We start from the raw sequence: 19,108 nt of genomic DNA, 5'->3' as shown, positions 1-19,108 counted from the left end.
CCCAATCCGTAGAAATATCCTGCGTCCGATAATAATAGACATCCCCTTGTCGTTTATGGGGTTTTGATCGCACCCTAAATTTAACGTTGACTTTTTTCTCACGAGTGACAGATAAACGGGTTAGGACATCTCGATAACTGCGATATCCGAATCTTCCACGTCGGACGAGCCTGGGTTTCACTTTTTTTTCCCTATTGCGACAATTTGATTGAAACGCTGACGCGATGTTTACGACGCCGTGTGATATGTTGGGGGCATTTTGATCCTATCGGGGATTTGAAAAATGAAATAAAACCCAGCTTCTCTCTCTCTCTCTCTCTCTCTCTCTCTCTTTCTCTCTCTGGATATATCGCCATATCGGATGGTTTCCACTAACCGATTTAGATATTACTTTTGTCCAAAATTTATGTGCTTCATACGTATGTATCTGCCACTGCGATATATCGCGTATCTCGTCATCGTATGAGTGGTCAAACTGAAGTCACAACAGTATCTCTGGAAACGCTTGATTTATCGATACATCATCATAACAATTCGTGAACGTTTCTTATATTTTAATCTTTGAAATTTTGTATTAGAAATTCGACAAAAGATTTTATTAAAATAAAATAGCGATTTTAAATTGTTTAACATGTTTCGCGATTTGTCGCATTACACAGAATTAATCATTTTAAATGATAATATTTCGTTCATCATCTCGATACTTGATGTGTTTTCTTGACGTTTTCTTTGACGTTTCGTGTCTCTGGTGTAGCTTCTGCTCTGTTACCCTCATCTCTTCGTCACCTCTTTCTTCTTAAGACGACAGTTGAACTGAAACTAAAACTAACTGTAACCTCCGTAATTGCGTAACTGCATTGCAGCGCGCCACTTGTATAAATTAACTCGAATCTCAAGAAGTAAGTGCTTGGGGAGAGCAAAGCGCTAGTTGACTTGCTAATGCTATTTACTACCCCCCGTGCACAGTGACGTAACAACACTATGCTCTTGGAAACTGTTTTTCTAAAACCGAGACGCGAGCGATTTCTAATTTTGATGTCCGTTCTTGTTACCTGCGATTTTTTTTTTTTTTTATATATACTCGTGTCGATGTGACGTGACAAGCTTATTTATTTCGCAAAAAATTAATGCGTCGTTAAATCTTTTGGAAGAGGAGACCTCCTTTTAATGAGCTTGCCGAAATACATACGCTCCGTGTTGCCACAAATTCATAGATAACATCTCCCATCTCTTTACCTTTCTACCCTTTGTACCTTAGCTTTTATCTGCGACTGAATCTCTCCACGTGAGGCGCGTGCGTGATAATTGCCTTTTATTCGCCATGATTTGATTTTATTGCAACGCAGAGAACAGTTATATTGAAATTTATATCACCGGCGATCGCGGCAACGATGTTCGACGAGCAATAAAATCTCTCCGAACGCATCTTTGACAAGATGCACTTCGTTCCAAGCTTGGCTCCTACCGAGCGTCACCCCAAACTTTATTCGCGGAGCGCCTCGAAAGTTCGTATCGTTTTCTAGTCTCTCTTTATGCTTCGTCACGCAAAAGTTTGTTGTATTTTCGCCGGGACTTTTTCACCTCTCCGTCTCATTCTTTCTCTCGGAGAGCGATTTTTTTTTTCTTTCTTTTTTTACGCAAATTTCCGTCGCTACGCGAAGGAGGCGGAACGCACCCTCGATGCTTGCCCGCCACGGCGTTAGCGTTCGACGGGCGAGGTCGACACTCGTCGCGCATTTCCTCGCATTTAAATGGCCCGGGATATAAATATGCAACGACGCCGCTCGGAGATTTTATGTGGATTGCACCGGCGTCACGGCTCTTTTCGACCCAATTTTCAAGATTGATTCGAAGCAATTTTGCCGCTGATCCTCGCATAGCATAACCCATTCTGATGCTTAAGAGGATATTGCGTTTGATCTTGCCAACTGACTATGCATTTTACAAAACGATATTTAATCGTCGGAATAAATAAAAAAAATTCATAGACAAATTGAATATTACATTACGTTTCTTGTTGTCAATAGAAACTATAAAACATACAACAAAACAGGTGACGAAAATGTTCGGTAACAATTCACGAACTCAGAAACGTAGTTCAAAAGTAATAAATAACTAATAATGCCCTGGGTTATGTACTTGTCGCAATCCACGATCACATTTCTCTCTATTTATAATATTTATTTACGTAACCAATGCAATAGAAGTTTTATTTGACTTGGTATTGTATAAGAAACTTGATTTCACAATATTGAAAAGGAACATTTTATTTTTCTGCAAACAATGTAGTTATTCGAATACCATCAACTGTTGTGTAAGATATTATCCTCGATATTACAAAACCGGTTGATATTATAATTCGTATCAATAGAAGATGATTTCATAAAATTTTTCAGATTACGTGACAGATACAAGGTTTTATTCTGATTTAGCTGATTAATTTCCAGTTATTCAAACATTTGATCCCATGATGCATTATAATCGAGCAGGTTATAAATTATTTAATTCAATGAATACAAATTACTTTAATGTAGCTCCTTTAATAGCTTATATTAGTTTATTGAAACGGACACACTAGGCTTTCTACGCTAACTAGGTTCGCGATCAAACTCCAAATGTACAAATTGTATAAAATATATAGTAATAAAATATATAATATAAATATAATGTAAATATATAGTATAAAATATATAACGATGATTCACAATGATAATTGATTGCCAAGATACAGACAATGTGAATTAAGGATATTAATATTGTAATTTTAAGATACGCATCGTATTTAGACTGCTTATAATACGTTTTCTAGAATCAATGCATGCATGCATTCAAAGTAGGCTTCGATCTACAATAGCAATGTGATGTAAATCGATGCGAGTACAATCAGCGCGTGTTAAACGCGGCCAGCTATACCGCACGCCCTCGCCTCATCTTTCAGTGGAAATAGAAGTAGATATAGAATAATAGTCGGAACTGGTGTGAGCACCTTGCGGTGAAACAATTACGTGGAACTGTACGCGTACCGTGACACAGTAAGCGTTTACGTATAATCTTTTGTATGTGTCGTACAAAGATCTGCGATCGATTTCAATTTCAAGGATGATCACCAATTCAGTCACGTAATATGCCAAAAAGTAGGACAGACACCCTAATCCGCTTCTGTTCTGATCGGTAAGAAAATATATCGATCGATGGACGATTAACGGAATTCTACTTTACGTGACTCGTTTACTACTCAACCGTATGTGAAAAGTCGTACGCAGGACACGTAATGTTAAAGATGGATCAGTGGTGAGTTTATGTTAATAAAAACTAAATTTTAGTTCTTTAAATCAAGTTGGGAGAGAGGCATTGTCAAACAATCGCGTTTATTCGGAATCTGTCAATTATTAAAAATCGGGCATATAGAGCTAAAAAGAATTAGATTCCTTTCCACAGTTACATATTTACTTGAAGAATTTTGCACATTGTTAGCTCTATTGTAAATTATTAAATGTCGAAAAATCATCATTCGCGCTCGAAGGGGAGAAAAGGGGGACATGAAGTATTTGGAATTTGGTCAAACTTTCTGCACTTGGATGTTAGCGACGAAATTCATCCCTGCCTCATTTACTATCTCGTCACGGCACGGCATAACACTTGACAAAATGTAAATCCGAGCAAGCGGCGACGGCTTGCTTAAATGTATAGAGAAACTCCGTGTATACATGCTCTACATATACATGGCGGATTACGGCCGCGAAACGACGTTCGCCTCGTCCGTCCGTTGTTACCGCAGATTGCTACGATGCGAATGACAGTGCTTAACTTTTCGTTCGCGCGGAAACTTCAATCTAAACTTTCCTTAGCAACGTCGTACCGGGCGACGTTCTGGGTTCTTTCGCCCCTAAAACCTCTCGCAGTACAGACTCTCTTCTCACGCCCGCATTTCTTGGCTCGTATGACATTTTTGTCGCTTGGGATTCTCCGGCGTTAGTCCTCCCGCGATGATTCATCCCGCGTTAGTCCCGGCAGTCTTTACCGCCACTTCCGGGGATGCACAAAGTTGCGGGAGAAAAAGAGATCGTAGACAGCTTAAGTGCCGATATTACATTCAGGATGAGTCCTGGACAACGACAGCGTCAAGATGGATCGTAAAAAATGATCGCCGGCGCTCGTAAAAGCGGAACTTGTCGCGCAGAAGCTCCGCGGAGAAGCTCCGTCCAAATCGAGACTCGTGCTGCGAATTCTATTTTTAAATAGCATTTTAAACCTGTCGAATTAACTTTACGTGGCTGTCTATCGAAAAGAAACATATGTGCCAGATACATTTAGATACGAATTGCATTTAGTCGTACATTTCAATGCGAGCTGTAAATATTGCGACAATGCGATAAAAAAACGCATTATTATTATAATAAAATATTACACGGACGCATAGATATGTAATTATATACATATATTTAAATCTTGAGATAAAATAGAATGTTTTTTTAGATAATAATTTATACCATCGTCAATAAAAGAGAAGCTCTGGTGACTCAAAAATTGTAAATTCTGAGAATGCAATTAGAATTTACGAATTCTAATTTGCAAATAAGCGGACGTTTAGAATTATTTTTTGAAATATTAATAATAATATTTAAAAATATTTTTAGTAATATTAATAACAATATTTAAAAAAAAAAAAATTTTAATTGCAATTTTTCACTATTTTTGAAAAATATTCAACTGATGGAACGCAAATTGATGGATATTGATGCGCTCGTGTTTATTGTGCAATAAGAAGCGGTTCCTTCCTCGAGAGGAGAATTGTTGACAGCGCAATAACTTGTGATCGATGTGATTCTACGACACGGTTGCATTTCGCCGATTGACCATCGTCGTGTTGGTTGTGAAGGCGGATATCATGGCTCTAAATCCAGACCGCGGGGTTATGCCCCTTAAATCCGAGTCAGGCCGACTGCCAAGAATACTTCGAGAAATTTACTGCTCCGAATAGCAAGGGAGCAATAACGTTCTATAGGATTGGAGTTACGTTTCTCGATATTTCTTTACAGCGATATCTGTTTGTGCTTGAAATATTTATTGTTAGATAGCGCAGATTTAATGTTATCGTGAGCGATAAGAATCAGTGAGAGTTAATGAACTGACTGCTTTCTCAGTACTATTAAACGTATTATATTAACGTCTCTGCAAAGTAATATATATGTACATATAATGTAGAACGTAGAAATAAGTATTCGTATTTGACTTTGTTGTTGCTTATTTATAAATCAATTTCCTTTCAATAAAAATATGATTATGAATTATGAATATATCAATGAATGCACTGATGATATAATGGATGATGAAAGCAAATAAATAATTTTTGATAATGGATTTGTTTAATCCGACATTGAAAATCAGCTGTATAATCTGTGATACCTACTTGTCGCTATGGTACATTTGCGACGATCGATGCCGTCTCATTCAAACATTTATAGTACAACATTTAGCAATTACATCCACACGTCATTTTGTGATGAATGCATAATTATTTATGTGACGTTTCGGAAATCGAAATTTGGCAATTAGATTCGTGAATGATTGCAACATATCAAGATAAGACAGATAATAAATAATATAGCAACTGATCTCGAATTACTGCACTTAGGTTACAATTCAATTGTAGCTATGATGTATCGTTGCACGATTGAAATACTCGCGCTTTAATTTTAATTTTGACAATTTGAGGTAAAATTAAATAAGATATGCGGAATGTCCTCTATATGAGTTATTTTTATTTATCATTAATATGTTTAATAATAAATAATTAAAATTTAAGAATTTTTTCCAACTAGTCGTAAAGAACGCAAATCGATATTAAAATTTTATTTTATTTTAAAAGATTTAGTTTTTTTAAGAATTAATTATATAAGAATTATCAAGATTCTGTAAATGTTAAAAAGTTATGAGAAAATGTGTGGTCTTTTTAATTTAAATTTTTTTATAAAGGTAATTTTTATAAAATTCAATTCTCAAAATTTATTTAAATTAAAAAAAAAAATTAAATAAAAAAACGCATAGATTTCATTAAATTGGTCAAAACATATGTATATGAAAAGAAGTAAAGAAAATTTGGAATGCATATTTTATAATTTACAACGCGTGTTACTCGTATATAAATTTATTTATTAATATTCTTTCTATTTCTTTCATTTCGTCTGTCGGTGTAAGAGATTAAATCTTGCGTCTTAGCTTAGTGCAAAGCTGACATAGAATTGCGCTCGTGCTCGTTAGTGCGCCTTAACACAAAGCCAATGTTTCGCTACGTTAGATTTCAAATGTAATTTTGTCGCATTCGTCGAGTGTATGTCATTAGCTTGACGAATAGTGTCAGCGGCGACAAAGCTAAGTATGCGACGACAGAAAATTACCGCGTTTTCAAAGCAATCCCGTCGCGTGATGATGCTTGTTCTATTTTCGCAAATTAGTTGTGATAGCAATTGTTGTTTAATACTTTCAGTCTTACACACTGTTGTTTCATCTCTCGTTATATTTAGACATGCATAAAAATATGCTTTTATTAAAATATTAATATATTAAAACATATTAAAATATTGTATTACCTGATTGTGTGATATGCATAATGTTGTCTCATTACTGGCAGGATAAAATTATATGATGATAAAAAACTAAGTATTATCGACGAAAGAACTGGAATATAATCGAAGATTAATACTTATAACCGTTTTTTCTGGATCAATGAAAGTACACGAGGCTTAAAATAATGCTATGCACCACCTGGATATAATGGACGGTTGATACCGTAAGTGCAGTTCTTGTTCAACGATGTTACGACCATAGCACGAACTCGTCAATTATTATATGAATATACTATGACACAAATATAGCATAAATGCAAATTATATTAATTACATGATAAAATAAATATTCAATAATTTCATTATTTATATTTCTTTTCTAAAGTATAATTCAAACTTTATAATATTTATATAATTTTTTGTTCGGTATATAATTATAATCATTAATTTAAATTTAATTTAAAATAAAACCCAAAATTATATTTTTGCTAATTTTATAATGTATTACTTTTAACTCTATCAGATCGATTGTGATGTTGCTGTTTTTTTTGCATAAGCATCAATATTCAAAATTAATATAAATTCAAGAGTGAATAAGGACTCTTTGCAGTATTTAGTGTTTTATTCTCACACTGGCACGCACATCTGAAATGACTCTAAAAGAACTTGTCGCATTTCCATATTACTGGAAAAATCAATATTTATTTTTATAAAAATATAAAAATGCAAGAGATATATTCCTGATTTTTTTTTAAACTGAAAAAAAAGAAATAAGCATTTATTGTCAGTGTAATTTTCTAGTGAACTCCTAGGCTTTGCATAGTTTTGCTATAAATAGCTGCGTTTCTGTTTTAAACTTATTGGTATTCGATGAAACCTTTGGCAGCGGGAAAATGGAGTAGACTGAACAGTCGTGGAATCGTTTCGCTAGATTATCGTGCCAGACTTACCGCCGGAAATGATTTCCGCGACTAATTGAGCGTGCTCGATTGCCTCGCGACTCGATTACTTTTCAAACTTGTCGCAGCGCGACACGTTTTTCTCTCGCGAGAATGGCGGACAATTTACCGCCGACGTTTTCTATATTGAAAATTCTCTCGCAAGTCTCGGCAGTTCTATCTTTACGACATCAGACAGATGACGGGTATTTTGCAAACATTGATTCAAAAGCATCGGATTATAAAAATGAGCAAATTATATTTTCTGTTCTATGAGACAAAAGACCTCGGTATTTTTTGGCAAAAAAACTTAATTAATCGGGGAAAGTCGACGTATTCTGTTAAAGAGAATATATTTCTTAAAAAATAAGAAGGAGACGTGAAAACTAATATCTTCTCAGCATCATATTTCTCCAAATATGTCGATATTGTGATTGAATCAAAGCATTATTTGACTGGATATCACAAGGTACAATCATCGGCCGTTCCATCTGCATATTGCGATATCATTCGATTATGATGCTTGGTTGAATCGTAATTATGTCTCGCAATTCGCAGTTGAAATGGGTGACAGTCTGACTGGTAGATAGCTACGACAGCGTTAGGAGCTGAGTATGTCGTCTTAACAGCCCTGGAGACACGGATGGCACATAGAATAATAGGTTACTCCTGGCAACCTGGGTTAGTCCCTGTTAGCAAGACCGAGAATGCACAATGTATGCAAACACTGTAGATCGCGTTCCCGTATTCTCCCCCTCCCCCTTCCACCCTCTCACCATCGAAATACTCGAATTACTGTTCTTCGTCCAATAGGATGCTCGCCCGGCTGTCAGGATGCTTTTGCAGCTCTCTTCGAAGCTAATGGAGATGCGCGACGATCTGTTTTCCTTAAAGCACTTCAGCCGTCTCGCAACGCGTTTATCTAGAGGAAATGGTGCGATATGTCTCGCCCATGGCAATTTTCTTTTTGCCAAATATATCGCTATTTCCCTCGGAGATTCCACGATGTCGACGCATTTCGATGTATCGAGACAGACATTGAACGCGTTTACATTTTCTACCGTTATTAAATGCATCCATTTTCCATAATTACTCGCGGTTGATGGTATATTAAAAAAGTGTGTTTACTTACCTGAAAAATAAAAATGCAAATAAAGTGAAGTAGTATCTCATATGATTTTTACGATCACATACTTTCCGAAAAATAATATCAAGTGGTTTGTCATTCATAATAAATATTTGTTGATGATAAAAGGGATCCGTTGATAGCATGACAAAATTCATCAAAATATACTTTTGATTGAAATATGAAGGCAATATAATTACATTTTGCATTAGGTTTATATTGCGTAACATGTACTCTCGTACTTTATATATTGAGAAATTTCTTTAACGTTTAAAATGCATAATATGAGAGACATAATGAAAGTGTGCACATTGCGCGAATAAATTTGTCTTACGTATCATAGGAATTCTGTCCCTTTATATATATATATATTCTTGTATTTTAATGGAAAGGAGTAATGAAAGGTTAAATGAAAAGACAAACGAATGAGAGACTCATTTGTGTAAAACAGATGAAACGTATTCTCTTTATTCGTATTCGTATGCCATCGAGTTTTATCTTACGCGATCGGACATTTCTCAGCTTAACGTTTAACGGATTGAAATTCGGACATTAGTGACTATAATTCTAGGGCCAGGCTCGTGTCTATTTACAATAGATCTTTGTACAAAAACTAGTTTTATATAAACAGTAAAACCCACGTCCGTGTACCGCGTCAGTGATCGGGAACGAAGTCGTCGCTCCTTAAGAGAGAATTTTCTCGAGTTTCGGCGAAGTCTTTCGAAAGAATATGTCTTTTCTTGGGTCGTTATAAAAATTTTGCATAAGAAAACATGAGCATTGATGAGCTTCGAATACGATCACGTTAATATTGTTAGTATTTTGAGAGTAAGGCTGGAGAATAAGCTTTTTGATCGTAGATAATACACACTCTTCTCTTAACTGTATTATTTTATAAAACTGTCAGGGCAACCTGAAAGTAGCTTGTAGATTGTAAAAGTTCCAAAAGAATTAGTATGTGAAGTACATGTAAAAAGACGCTGTTTTGTGCGACTTGGAAACCGGAAGTATGAATAAAGTATAAAGCCGCCGTTGAAATTTTCTCTCAGCTCACTTTAACCCAGCCTCATCTCTCTTCCTTCTTGTTATTGATGTTAACTACTTAGGGGTTAGACTCTTTGTACGTTACGATATAATACCGTTTATACCTCATTGTCAGTATATGGCAGTGAAGAAATTGGACATGTATAGGTACTCCCTCTATTTTACTAATGTCGTTTATCTCGATTTTTCGGTAAAATTATGAAAATGTAGATATGCCAGCCGCAGGACATGGAGATGTAACGTAATCTCGAGAGGAGATCGCGTTCCCGGTCAATACGATCCGAAGCGACCGCACATCCGTTTCTCTCTACTGTTTTGTTTGGTTAACGTTAAGTGTATTTCGCGGAGTAGTTTGTAACTCGCGCTCCAACTATGGCAAGATAGCACGCTTCGCGTTCGCGTCTCGTGAATCCACGTGGGTGGATCTCTATAACTCTGTTTTCCTCCGCCCGTATTCGTTTACATTTACGCGTGTAAATATAATCGTTGGCGGCGATTTACAAGCTCACGAGGTCGATTCCCCGCAAGGGGAATTCCTCCCGAACTTATATACAGCTCTCTTGTATCCGATTCGAGCGAGTCACCACTTCCGGTTGATGGAATTTGCCTTGCGCGGAGACCGACGATGAAACGGGCCTCTGTGGCATCGATAGCCCTTTGCTCGTCCTCTGAAGGCTATAATATACCTGAAAGCAAGAATCACGTTCGATATTTATCAGACCATTCTATTGATTAATAAAGATACATATATTGCATAATTTTTATTTTGATGTATAAAAATTGTGCAATATACTTAATGCAGATATTAATATCTATTCATGAATAGATTTTTTTCAAGATTTGAATTAGATTTATAAGTCATATAAGAAAAAAAAAAAAAAGAAAAGATTTCAAATAAATCAGCAAATTTGCGCGACAGCAAGTAATCTACTTTTTTCCATTTTATTCGAATATATTCCCACTTATTTATGCGCGATCAAGGAAACGACATATGTCACATATGTTTGCAATTTCCTGAATAGAGAAAAAAGCCTAAGAGTATTTTTGCGATCTTGCTGCATTTTGTCGTTTCAGTTATATATTTTTAGGCATTTATAAATTTATAGTTATTTGTGATAAGAATTTTAACAAATATTAATTAGTAATATTGTAGGATTTTTTGAATGTAATTTTGATATAATTAAAAATTGCCGATTAACTTTCCTTTTCTCACATTTGTCTAGCAGGTTATAATTATTCAGGCACTTAAATAGAAAGCGATCACTTAAGAAGAAGAGCGGAAGTCGAATACGAGACGAGTTACGTGCATCGAGGCTGGCCTCGTCGAATTATCGAGAAAACTTCGACGTAATTAAACTTACGAAAGCGCAGATAACTCAAGGCTCTGCTAAACCGGAAAAGTTAAAGTGGGAGACTGCCGCATATTGAAGCAACCGATTCCTTTTCGCGACTAACTTGCATCGCTCCGCTTCAAGCTTCTAATATTTAAAACAATCGCTCTAATTTAGCTTTACGAAAGTAAAGACAAGGCAATATTTTAATGGGAACGCCAAGATCGAATCAAGCATTACAAAGTCGTTGCGCATATTCGATATATTCGAGCATAATTCAACTTAACATGTTATTTTTAACTTTGCATCGCTTGCATATTTCCGGAAAATTGAACAAGAATTATATAAATTTTATAGAAATATTAAAAAAATAAATGCTTTAATGCAAAGTTATTATCACAAGTAATGATTGTATTTGTTAATACAATTGTTTTTGTTAAACACAACACGTAATTATTTGTAAAAATTGCAGCCCACTAAATGCTTCTTTGACAAAGAGATTAGTCTTCATCTTTAATCACTTACGTTTTGGTTATTACGCTGATTGTAGGCGTCCATGGCCATCTGTTTAAAATCAGCCATCGTGGGCGGATGATTATAAGTGCTTTGCTGAGGCACATGATTTTGCGGATAATTTAGGGTGGGCGTTGGCAGACAGTCGGTCAACATCGGATCCGGAGGCAGGTCCAGACCGTGTTGAACAATCGGCCTTTTCTCCGGTGAGGCATTCTCATCGGTGGCGCGATCCTTCTTTCTTCGTTGTGGTGGTGTCTTATAGACGGGGGTGTACGTTAAGGGTCTTCTTTCTAGGGACAGATTTACGGAAGCCATGCAGAAACGAACGTCTGAGCCGCTTAGTCGATTAAATTAAGAAAGGGACGGTTGCTTTATAAATACTATCTCTTGTAAATGCGACAACCATCTCGGGACTGATTCGATATTTTTTATCGCGCCGAGAAAGACGAAGATTTTCACCGGTCGATGAAATTTTCATTACGAAACGCGAATTCTACGAGGAATATCTCGATTTTTAAGCATCTCAATCCAATCTGGTTTTCTCGATATTATCATTATTTGCGGAACTCGCCCGCCGACGCAGTTCGCGTATTAATATCGCAAATGGAAATGTATTTTCATGGAAAAAGTAACATGGCGCTGAAATGAATTTAAATGAGAAGTTTGTTTCACAGACTTGCTTATTTTATATAAAGTACAAAAACTAACATTACGTGCTTGTTATCGTAATTGAAAAAATAATGTCAGAATTTGATATGCAATATAATACGTTGCATATAATAAAAGTTTGTAAAAGAATTCAATGACATTTATTACAAATTTAATCATTTCATATTTCTCAAAAATTAAAGATTTTTTATAGTGCTCTCTCTTTCTCTCTCTCTCTCTCTCTCTCTCTCTCTCGTGGCTTTTCGATCATTTTTACAAAATTGACGGTGACACTGAAAATAATGCAACGGCCCAGATATATTGTCGTCGATATAGAAAAAAAAAAAAAAAAATAGTTACACCAGATACGCACGCACAAGCAAATTCTTTTCTAACAATTGGGTTATCGGCCAATATGGGGACTTACCATACTCGTTCGGTATGATGTCCGGATCGATGTCATCGACCGCCTGTTTGGTCTGAGGGTGCACTGGGGTGGTTGCACCTGCATTAGGCGGCTCGCATACGATGGGAGCGTGCTTTGGACTTCCGGGTCGGCCGGTGGAGTGCTTCCGGTAGAGCGCCGCCAGGATTCCAGCAACGGCCAGGGCCAAAAGGGTCGCCATGGCTGCCAAGCCCAGCAACAACGGATTCAGCATCGATGCGTTGGTGTTGCCTGCCGCGACAGTCGATGCAAAATGCTCGATCAACTGGAACTTCTATCGATCTTTCTTTCTCCCACCCTCCCCTTCTCTCCTCGCGATATAACAACTTCCACCCCCTTTTTCTCGAATCCTACATTCTGTTCAATATGGAGTAGAACTTGGCAACTCGTAGGAAGCGTTACTTTCGTAACTTTCCTTTTATCATTCGCTTTCTCGTGTATCGAATGAGAGAGAAGAAAGGGGAATGGCGATACGAATTAAGGGTCGGTTTATCGTACTTTCCAATTACCAGCGGATTGTGTTGCGCTGCTCGCTGGGTTGCTGCAAATTCGTGAACGGAAACCGAGAATTGTAATAAATGTGGTACGTTCCGGCATACTCGGAAATGATTTTTCCAGGCGTACCGTACCTTTATCCTTGTCTCCTTAAATGAAGGTACGAGAAAGGAAACGATTCAATATTTCCCTATTATCGACGCGTGACAATGCCATGCACAAAGAATACGTACGACTGTGGATTGAAAAGAGATCGTTGAACGAGTGCGCTGTTTTGGTATATATCGCAAAGCGCTGTTCTGAAAGTAGCCTGATTGCAAGAGCTAAACTCTCTTCCTTTCACTCTTTCTGATAATGCCGCTCAGCTTGAGCCGTGCTGAAAAAAAAGATTTTAACTGCTGTTCGACGCGATTGAGTTTGTTATGCCAACAAACTCAATTTCGCATTTGTTTATTGCATAAGACAAACTCGATTAAAATTATATCTCCAGTATTTTTTTCTCTCCCGTTACAGTTTCATTGGATTACATCGTGGCAAAATATTACGCAACATCATAATATTGTATACTTTGATCGTATAAGAGTCCAGTTTATGTTCCAGCTGTGATTACATACGCATAACTTTTTCATCTTTTATTAATATTCTAGACAATATTTCCTCAACTTATTCGTAATTATGTTTACTCCGCGTCTATTTTCTTTATTAAAGCTAACTTTTAACAACATAGCTGTGTATTATTCCTTTTTTAAATAAATACACGTGGACTGTAGAACCATTCATATATTCATGATTCTTCTGTTCAGAAGAATATTTCATCAAATAACATAGATAGCATTCCTTTGTGCATAACTGACCTATTTTCATTATGGTAATCTCCTTGTTTATCAAAGAGACAAGCGTCATTAATATCAAGCGCTCGATTTAATAAGCGCGACAATAATCAACGTAGGTATGTCTATCATTATAACTCAATCCCTTCATAGGCATTCCTGTTATATTTGTGCAACATATAAACCCCTACGCCCTGCTGATCCACATTTTCTGCGTGTGCAAGTATCTGTTTGTGCGTGTTTCTAGCAAGTTTTACAAAGAATATAATTACATCAATTAATACACGCCTATAAAAATACTTCTTAATACTCTCTTGTAAAAAGTATTCGTGCAAAAGTTTATCTTCTGTCCGGGTTATTACGATCGATTCGTGAACGTCACATATAAATGTAAACTAGCTCGTATATGTGAGACATTATAGGTATTAGAGACTATGTTTGCTTGTATTTTCTCATTTATCGTCAATCATTTGATTTGAATTTTCTTTAGCTGAAACTATGAACATAATCTATGCAAGTTATCATTTCAAATACATACCTTCAGAATATAATACAGCTTGATTTGTTAAAATGCGCAATACCGCGAGATGAAATAGGACGAAATTATAATTAACATAATAGATGACATTCATGCATTATCAAAATGTGTTATTGTCATTTTACATTGGTGCAATAGCTGTAATAATGGCGAATATTATGAATACAAGTTCCACACTCTGCTATTACATTACATGCGATAACTAAAGCTTAAACGAGCGGTAATTTCTGAAGCGACGAGCTTGCAGCTTAGTTAAAAATACGAAAAGACAGTGTGTGTGTGTGTGTGTATGTGTGTGTATTTGTGTGATGCGCCTTTTAAAGCTCGTTTCGCGCTTTAAAACCGACCGCAGCCCATTCAAGATCTCAAAGAAATGAAACGGTGTAAATGAAATCGCTCCTAGACTGCAAGTACAGGCTATAACTTTGATGCTTCCGCTTTGTCGTTTGCAGTTGCAGTTAGCACGAGGCAGTAATAAATATTTTTTTTCAACATGATTACCCTAATATCGCGAATAAATTGCGTTCACTAATCATAGATTATTGAAATATTTTAAACGTAGGTATAACGTAGGTATTTAGTAATAATAATATATATTTATACAAAGAATAATCTAGACGCTAAAAATACTGTAAATTCTTAACAGATTTATAATATATAATAGTTAATTATGTCGTAACAAATGCTTTTCTTTATTATTTATGGATTTGTAAATTTATAATATTATAATATTATAATATAATATTATTAGATTAAAACATGTAATAAATTCAAAATCAATTTATTTTTGCAAGTAATTTCATAAAAGTATAATTATATACAAAGAGAAAATGTGTTATATACTACATGCATCCACTTGGCAAATTAATGTTTCTTTTCGAGCAGATTATATTTTACGTATTTTGGTCTCGATAAACGCTGTATGAATATTGCATATTATGATGAAGCGACAAAAAAAATCTCGAATCATTAACGAAAATTTTAAGACATTTGATTTCCAAAATTTCGCAAATTACAAAACTGCATTAAAATAATGGAAAAAAAATCAAGATACAAAAACAACCTTCTCTGCAGCGTTTTTTAGCATTTAAAATTTTCGGTATAATTGTACACGATGGTGCAGTCACGCGGTTTATTTAGAATTCAACATTGTACTACTATACGGTTAAATTAAAACGAATAGTATACATGTAATATTAGTGCATTCTGAATTCGAATTCCAATTGTTTGTCGGACTAAATCGCTATTTGGAATTAACAATCCCAGCATATTCGTCAAAAGCGTTGCGTGCTTGCGTAAATTGCGAGCGAATAAATTCTCGGCAAAAGTCCATTATGCAAATGTTAGTGAGCGAAAGGATGTATTCAAGACAGGCGCTTCTTAAGAGCTCCCTAGAAAAAGACGTTTAAGACGCATGGCATTAATACATAAAATTTCACCCTGTGAAAACATAACGGCCAAAGTTTATTAATAAGAAATAGGAGGTTGCATACATTGCCATAAGGAAACATCGACAGTAAAATCTGAGAAGACGAAAATTTCTCGGTTAAAAGTCGAATGATTCGATTAATATGCGATAACAATATTTTGAAGCCAATTAGACAATTCAATTAAATGGAAAGAGAAGATCGTCGAACCGTTGATCGAGGTAAGCCAGTAAATTTCGCGCAAACCGGTGCGCGCGCGCAAGAAAGACCGACAAAAAGAAGCAGCCGGTGTAATCCCGGTGTACCGCTTCTTGGCCACCGTCGGCGTCGTTGAAATTTTTAAAAGGATCGTAAATCCATTGTTATCCACAGTCCTGCAGAAGACAAAAGGTAGCTGGAATTCTCGGCTTGACGGGTACCCAGGGAGCATTCGTGATACTCGTTAAAGTTTGATTAGACTTTGATTGCCGGCGGAAAGCGGACCAATTTAAACTCCGTCTCGCGGACTGCAAAAGTAAAAAAAAAGAAAGGAGAGATAGAAAAAGAAAGAAAGAGAGAGAGAGAGAGAGAGAGAGAGAGAGAAAGAAAGAGAGAGAAAGTAAGCGGAATGACATCCGGCGACCAAGCGAACATTACGTCTCGGCTTTGCTGCGTTCCCTTCATGAAAGAATTTAGTCGAGAGCAGGACTGCCTGTCTCCCGCTTGTACAACCGACACGCGGACAGTATGTTTACACCAGGATATGTCCCTGGCACGGGGAGTAATTAAACTTTTTCTAGTGCAAAATTGCAGGATTGCGCCGATGCATTTACGGGGATATAGTTGCCCGATCGTGGTGGAAAATTGTAAAAGTATATAATATTGCAAGAAAAAAAAAATAAATAAATAAATAATAATAATGGCGCCAAACAGCGTTAGAGATTGCATTTTGTACTTTTATGCGGAAAATTATGATAAATAACAGCTCTCTTACGTTGGATCGGAGACTTTATTTGAATAAAATATAAGTCACTAACACGAGAGAGAAGAAGGTTGATCGTGAAAACGAGCGAGGCAAGTACACTGAAGTTTTTTGTTTCTGAAAAATATTCGTCCGCTTCCTCGTAAGACTTGGAGTAATTATTATAATAACTCGCGTCACACGGTTGAAGGATTAAAGGGAGAAGGAGTGCGCGCGCGCAATTGTTTGCCTTAAACAGGATTTTAATGCACTCAAGCCGCTCTTTTGCCGCGCGTCGTGTTGACTATGCACTTTGTCTTACCTGCGTAAATAAAGCAGGAGCGAACTCGACGACGCCAGAGAACGGCGTTAGGAGGAATTCTTTGAGCCACTCGACGTTGTTGTGCATACCCGTGTTAAGGAACAGTGTGCTACTGGTCATTCAAAAAAATCTGTCAGCAGACTGCCAGAGAAAGCAAACTCTCGCAGCGCGAGAGTTGCATTCAGGTATTATTAGTTGACATCTGACGCTGCAAGGAACTGTCCCCGCTCTTGTTGATAAAGGGGAATGGCTCCACTTAAGATTCTTGCGCGAGTATGACATCAGTTTAAAATAAAATTTTCGGAATAGCGCGTTAAAATATTAGCGTATAAAAAAAAGAGAGAGAGAAAAAGAATATATATAAAATATAAATATAACTTGTATTTTTTTATTTCATCTTCTTATTGTCTTTTCTTTTATATCATTATTTAACAAAATTGCATTAAAATATATTCATCATCGCAAATACACAGTATTATCGAAAATTCTTTGACAATAATTAATTAAATTATTTTTCTGTTACAGCTAAGAAAAAGAGATATTACTTTTCGCGCATTTTATCAAGATCGAGTGTATCCCGAAGCAAAGAATTTCAGCAAAAGTATATACAGTTGCATTATAAAATATATTACACACATTAAATTTTTCGAACACGCAAAAACAACTTTCTCGTAGCGTTTTGAAATATTGTCCGTCAGCAATCCGCTGTATAAGCATCGACGTATCTCAGCCCACTGCAGTGGGAAGGAAAAAGAGTTAATATTGACGTTCTCGTTTATCTTGTCGTTGAATCGTGTCGCGTCCTCCGCGAAGATGTACGGCCTGTTGCGCGTATGAAAACAATGTCAATCATAGCACGATAAATCGAACTACTTGGAACCTCTTTCTGCATCGATTGGTTTCTCCTTTTCCCCTCATCATTCACGTATTCGAGTGAAAAAAAAGTATGATAAAGGAGAGAGAAACAAGCGAGAAAATCAGAGACTGCCGCTGTGTGAACGGAGTTTGAAAGCGGGATTTGGCGGAGCAAGTTTTTCGCTATCTGAAAAGAAGAGCAGAGTGGCGAGACGCGAGTGCGCCGCTTTTCGAGACGGGTAAAGTAATTCGTTCCAAATCGAAGCAATTCCATGGAAGCCCGAAAGCAATTTCGAAAGAATTGCATTCTGAAACCGTCCACGTGGTAGCCCCGGGGCCAAACACAACCGACTCTACTACGCGCGAGAATGCCGAAGGAACTTTTCGGAAGACCTTGAGAACCTTGAGCTAGAATTTCCGATCGATTCGCGAAAAGAATCTAGTTTCCAAGATACGTTCGTTTCTTTTCCTTTAGGTCGATGGTAACCGAGCGTGTTGTATAAGTATTATCCCTGTTTTCCAGATAATTACGTTCACTTTCCTTTAAGACGGTGTCTTTACATTTAGAGGTTCTGGTGTCGAATATAAAGGAGGGTAAACTCGCAACTTGTAATATCTAATACCTGGCATAAATTCTTATCGCGTTATTTATCGCATCCCCCCCGTCCGATACGAAACTTTTAGGATTAATTCTGGTAATCCTTTTTAGATAGTTACGCGACTTATATATGCGAATGGAGTTTCCAACAAGAATATCCGCGTATCGCCCCTAGCAACCAAGAGTATCCTCTCCCGTTATGTTCTCTTTCTATTCTCTGTATCTCGTTTCTGTCTCCTGCTTCTCATCCGCTTTTCCGCCCGACGCTGCCTTTTCTTCCGTCAGACATTAGCGTTCGAGAAAGATAGCGGTAAAAGAAAAAGGTCTTTCACATTTTTTCACAGCACCGCCGCAGGTCGTAGTCGTGTCTAAGTCACGTTCTCGCGTGGGCGGGCAAGAATATTCGCCGTCCGTTTAATTTTCCTAATGGATCAGCCGGTGCACGTTCAATGAAAGATTATGAAATAGAGGGCGCAAAAGAGTCTGCTA

General features: G+C 36.7%; 1 protein-coding gene across 2 annotated transcripts in view; it reads right to left on the bottom strand.

Moving 5' to 3' along the window:
- Positions 1-9,081: 9,081 nt before the first annotated feature.
- LOC126856440 (hemicentin-2-like) overlaps positions 9,082-19,108 on the bottom strand; it is a 93,172-nt gene continuing 83,145 nt past the window's right edge. For both annotated transcript variants that reach the window (XM_050604926.1, XM_050604927.1), the window contains exons 11-13: positions 12,597-12,845; positions 11,531-11,811; positions 9,082-10,360 (exon numbers count right to left, since the gene is read on the bottom strand). In XM_050604926.1, the coding sequence (XP_050460883.1) occupies positions 10,220-10,360; positions 11,531-11,811; positions 12,597-12,845 (671 nt within the window). In that variant the 3' untranslated portion in view covers positions 9,082-10,219. The remainder of the gene's footprint in view (positions 10,361-11,530; positions 11,812-12,596; positions 12,846-19,108) is intronic.

This window comes from Cataglyphis hispanica, chromosome 18, assembly GCF_021464435.1.
Source record: "Cataglyphis hispanica isolate Lineage 1 chromosome 18, ULB_Chis1_1.0, whole genome shotgun sequence".
NCBI classification, from domain to species: domain Eukaryota; kingdom Metazoa; phylum Arthropoda; class Insecta; order Hymenoptera; family Formicidae; genus Cataglyphis; species Cataglyphis hispanica.
Note: the sequence above shows the minus strand (reverse complement) of the source record. Positions and strands in the feature narration are given on the sequence as shown.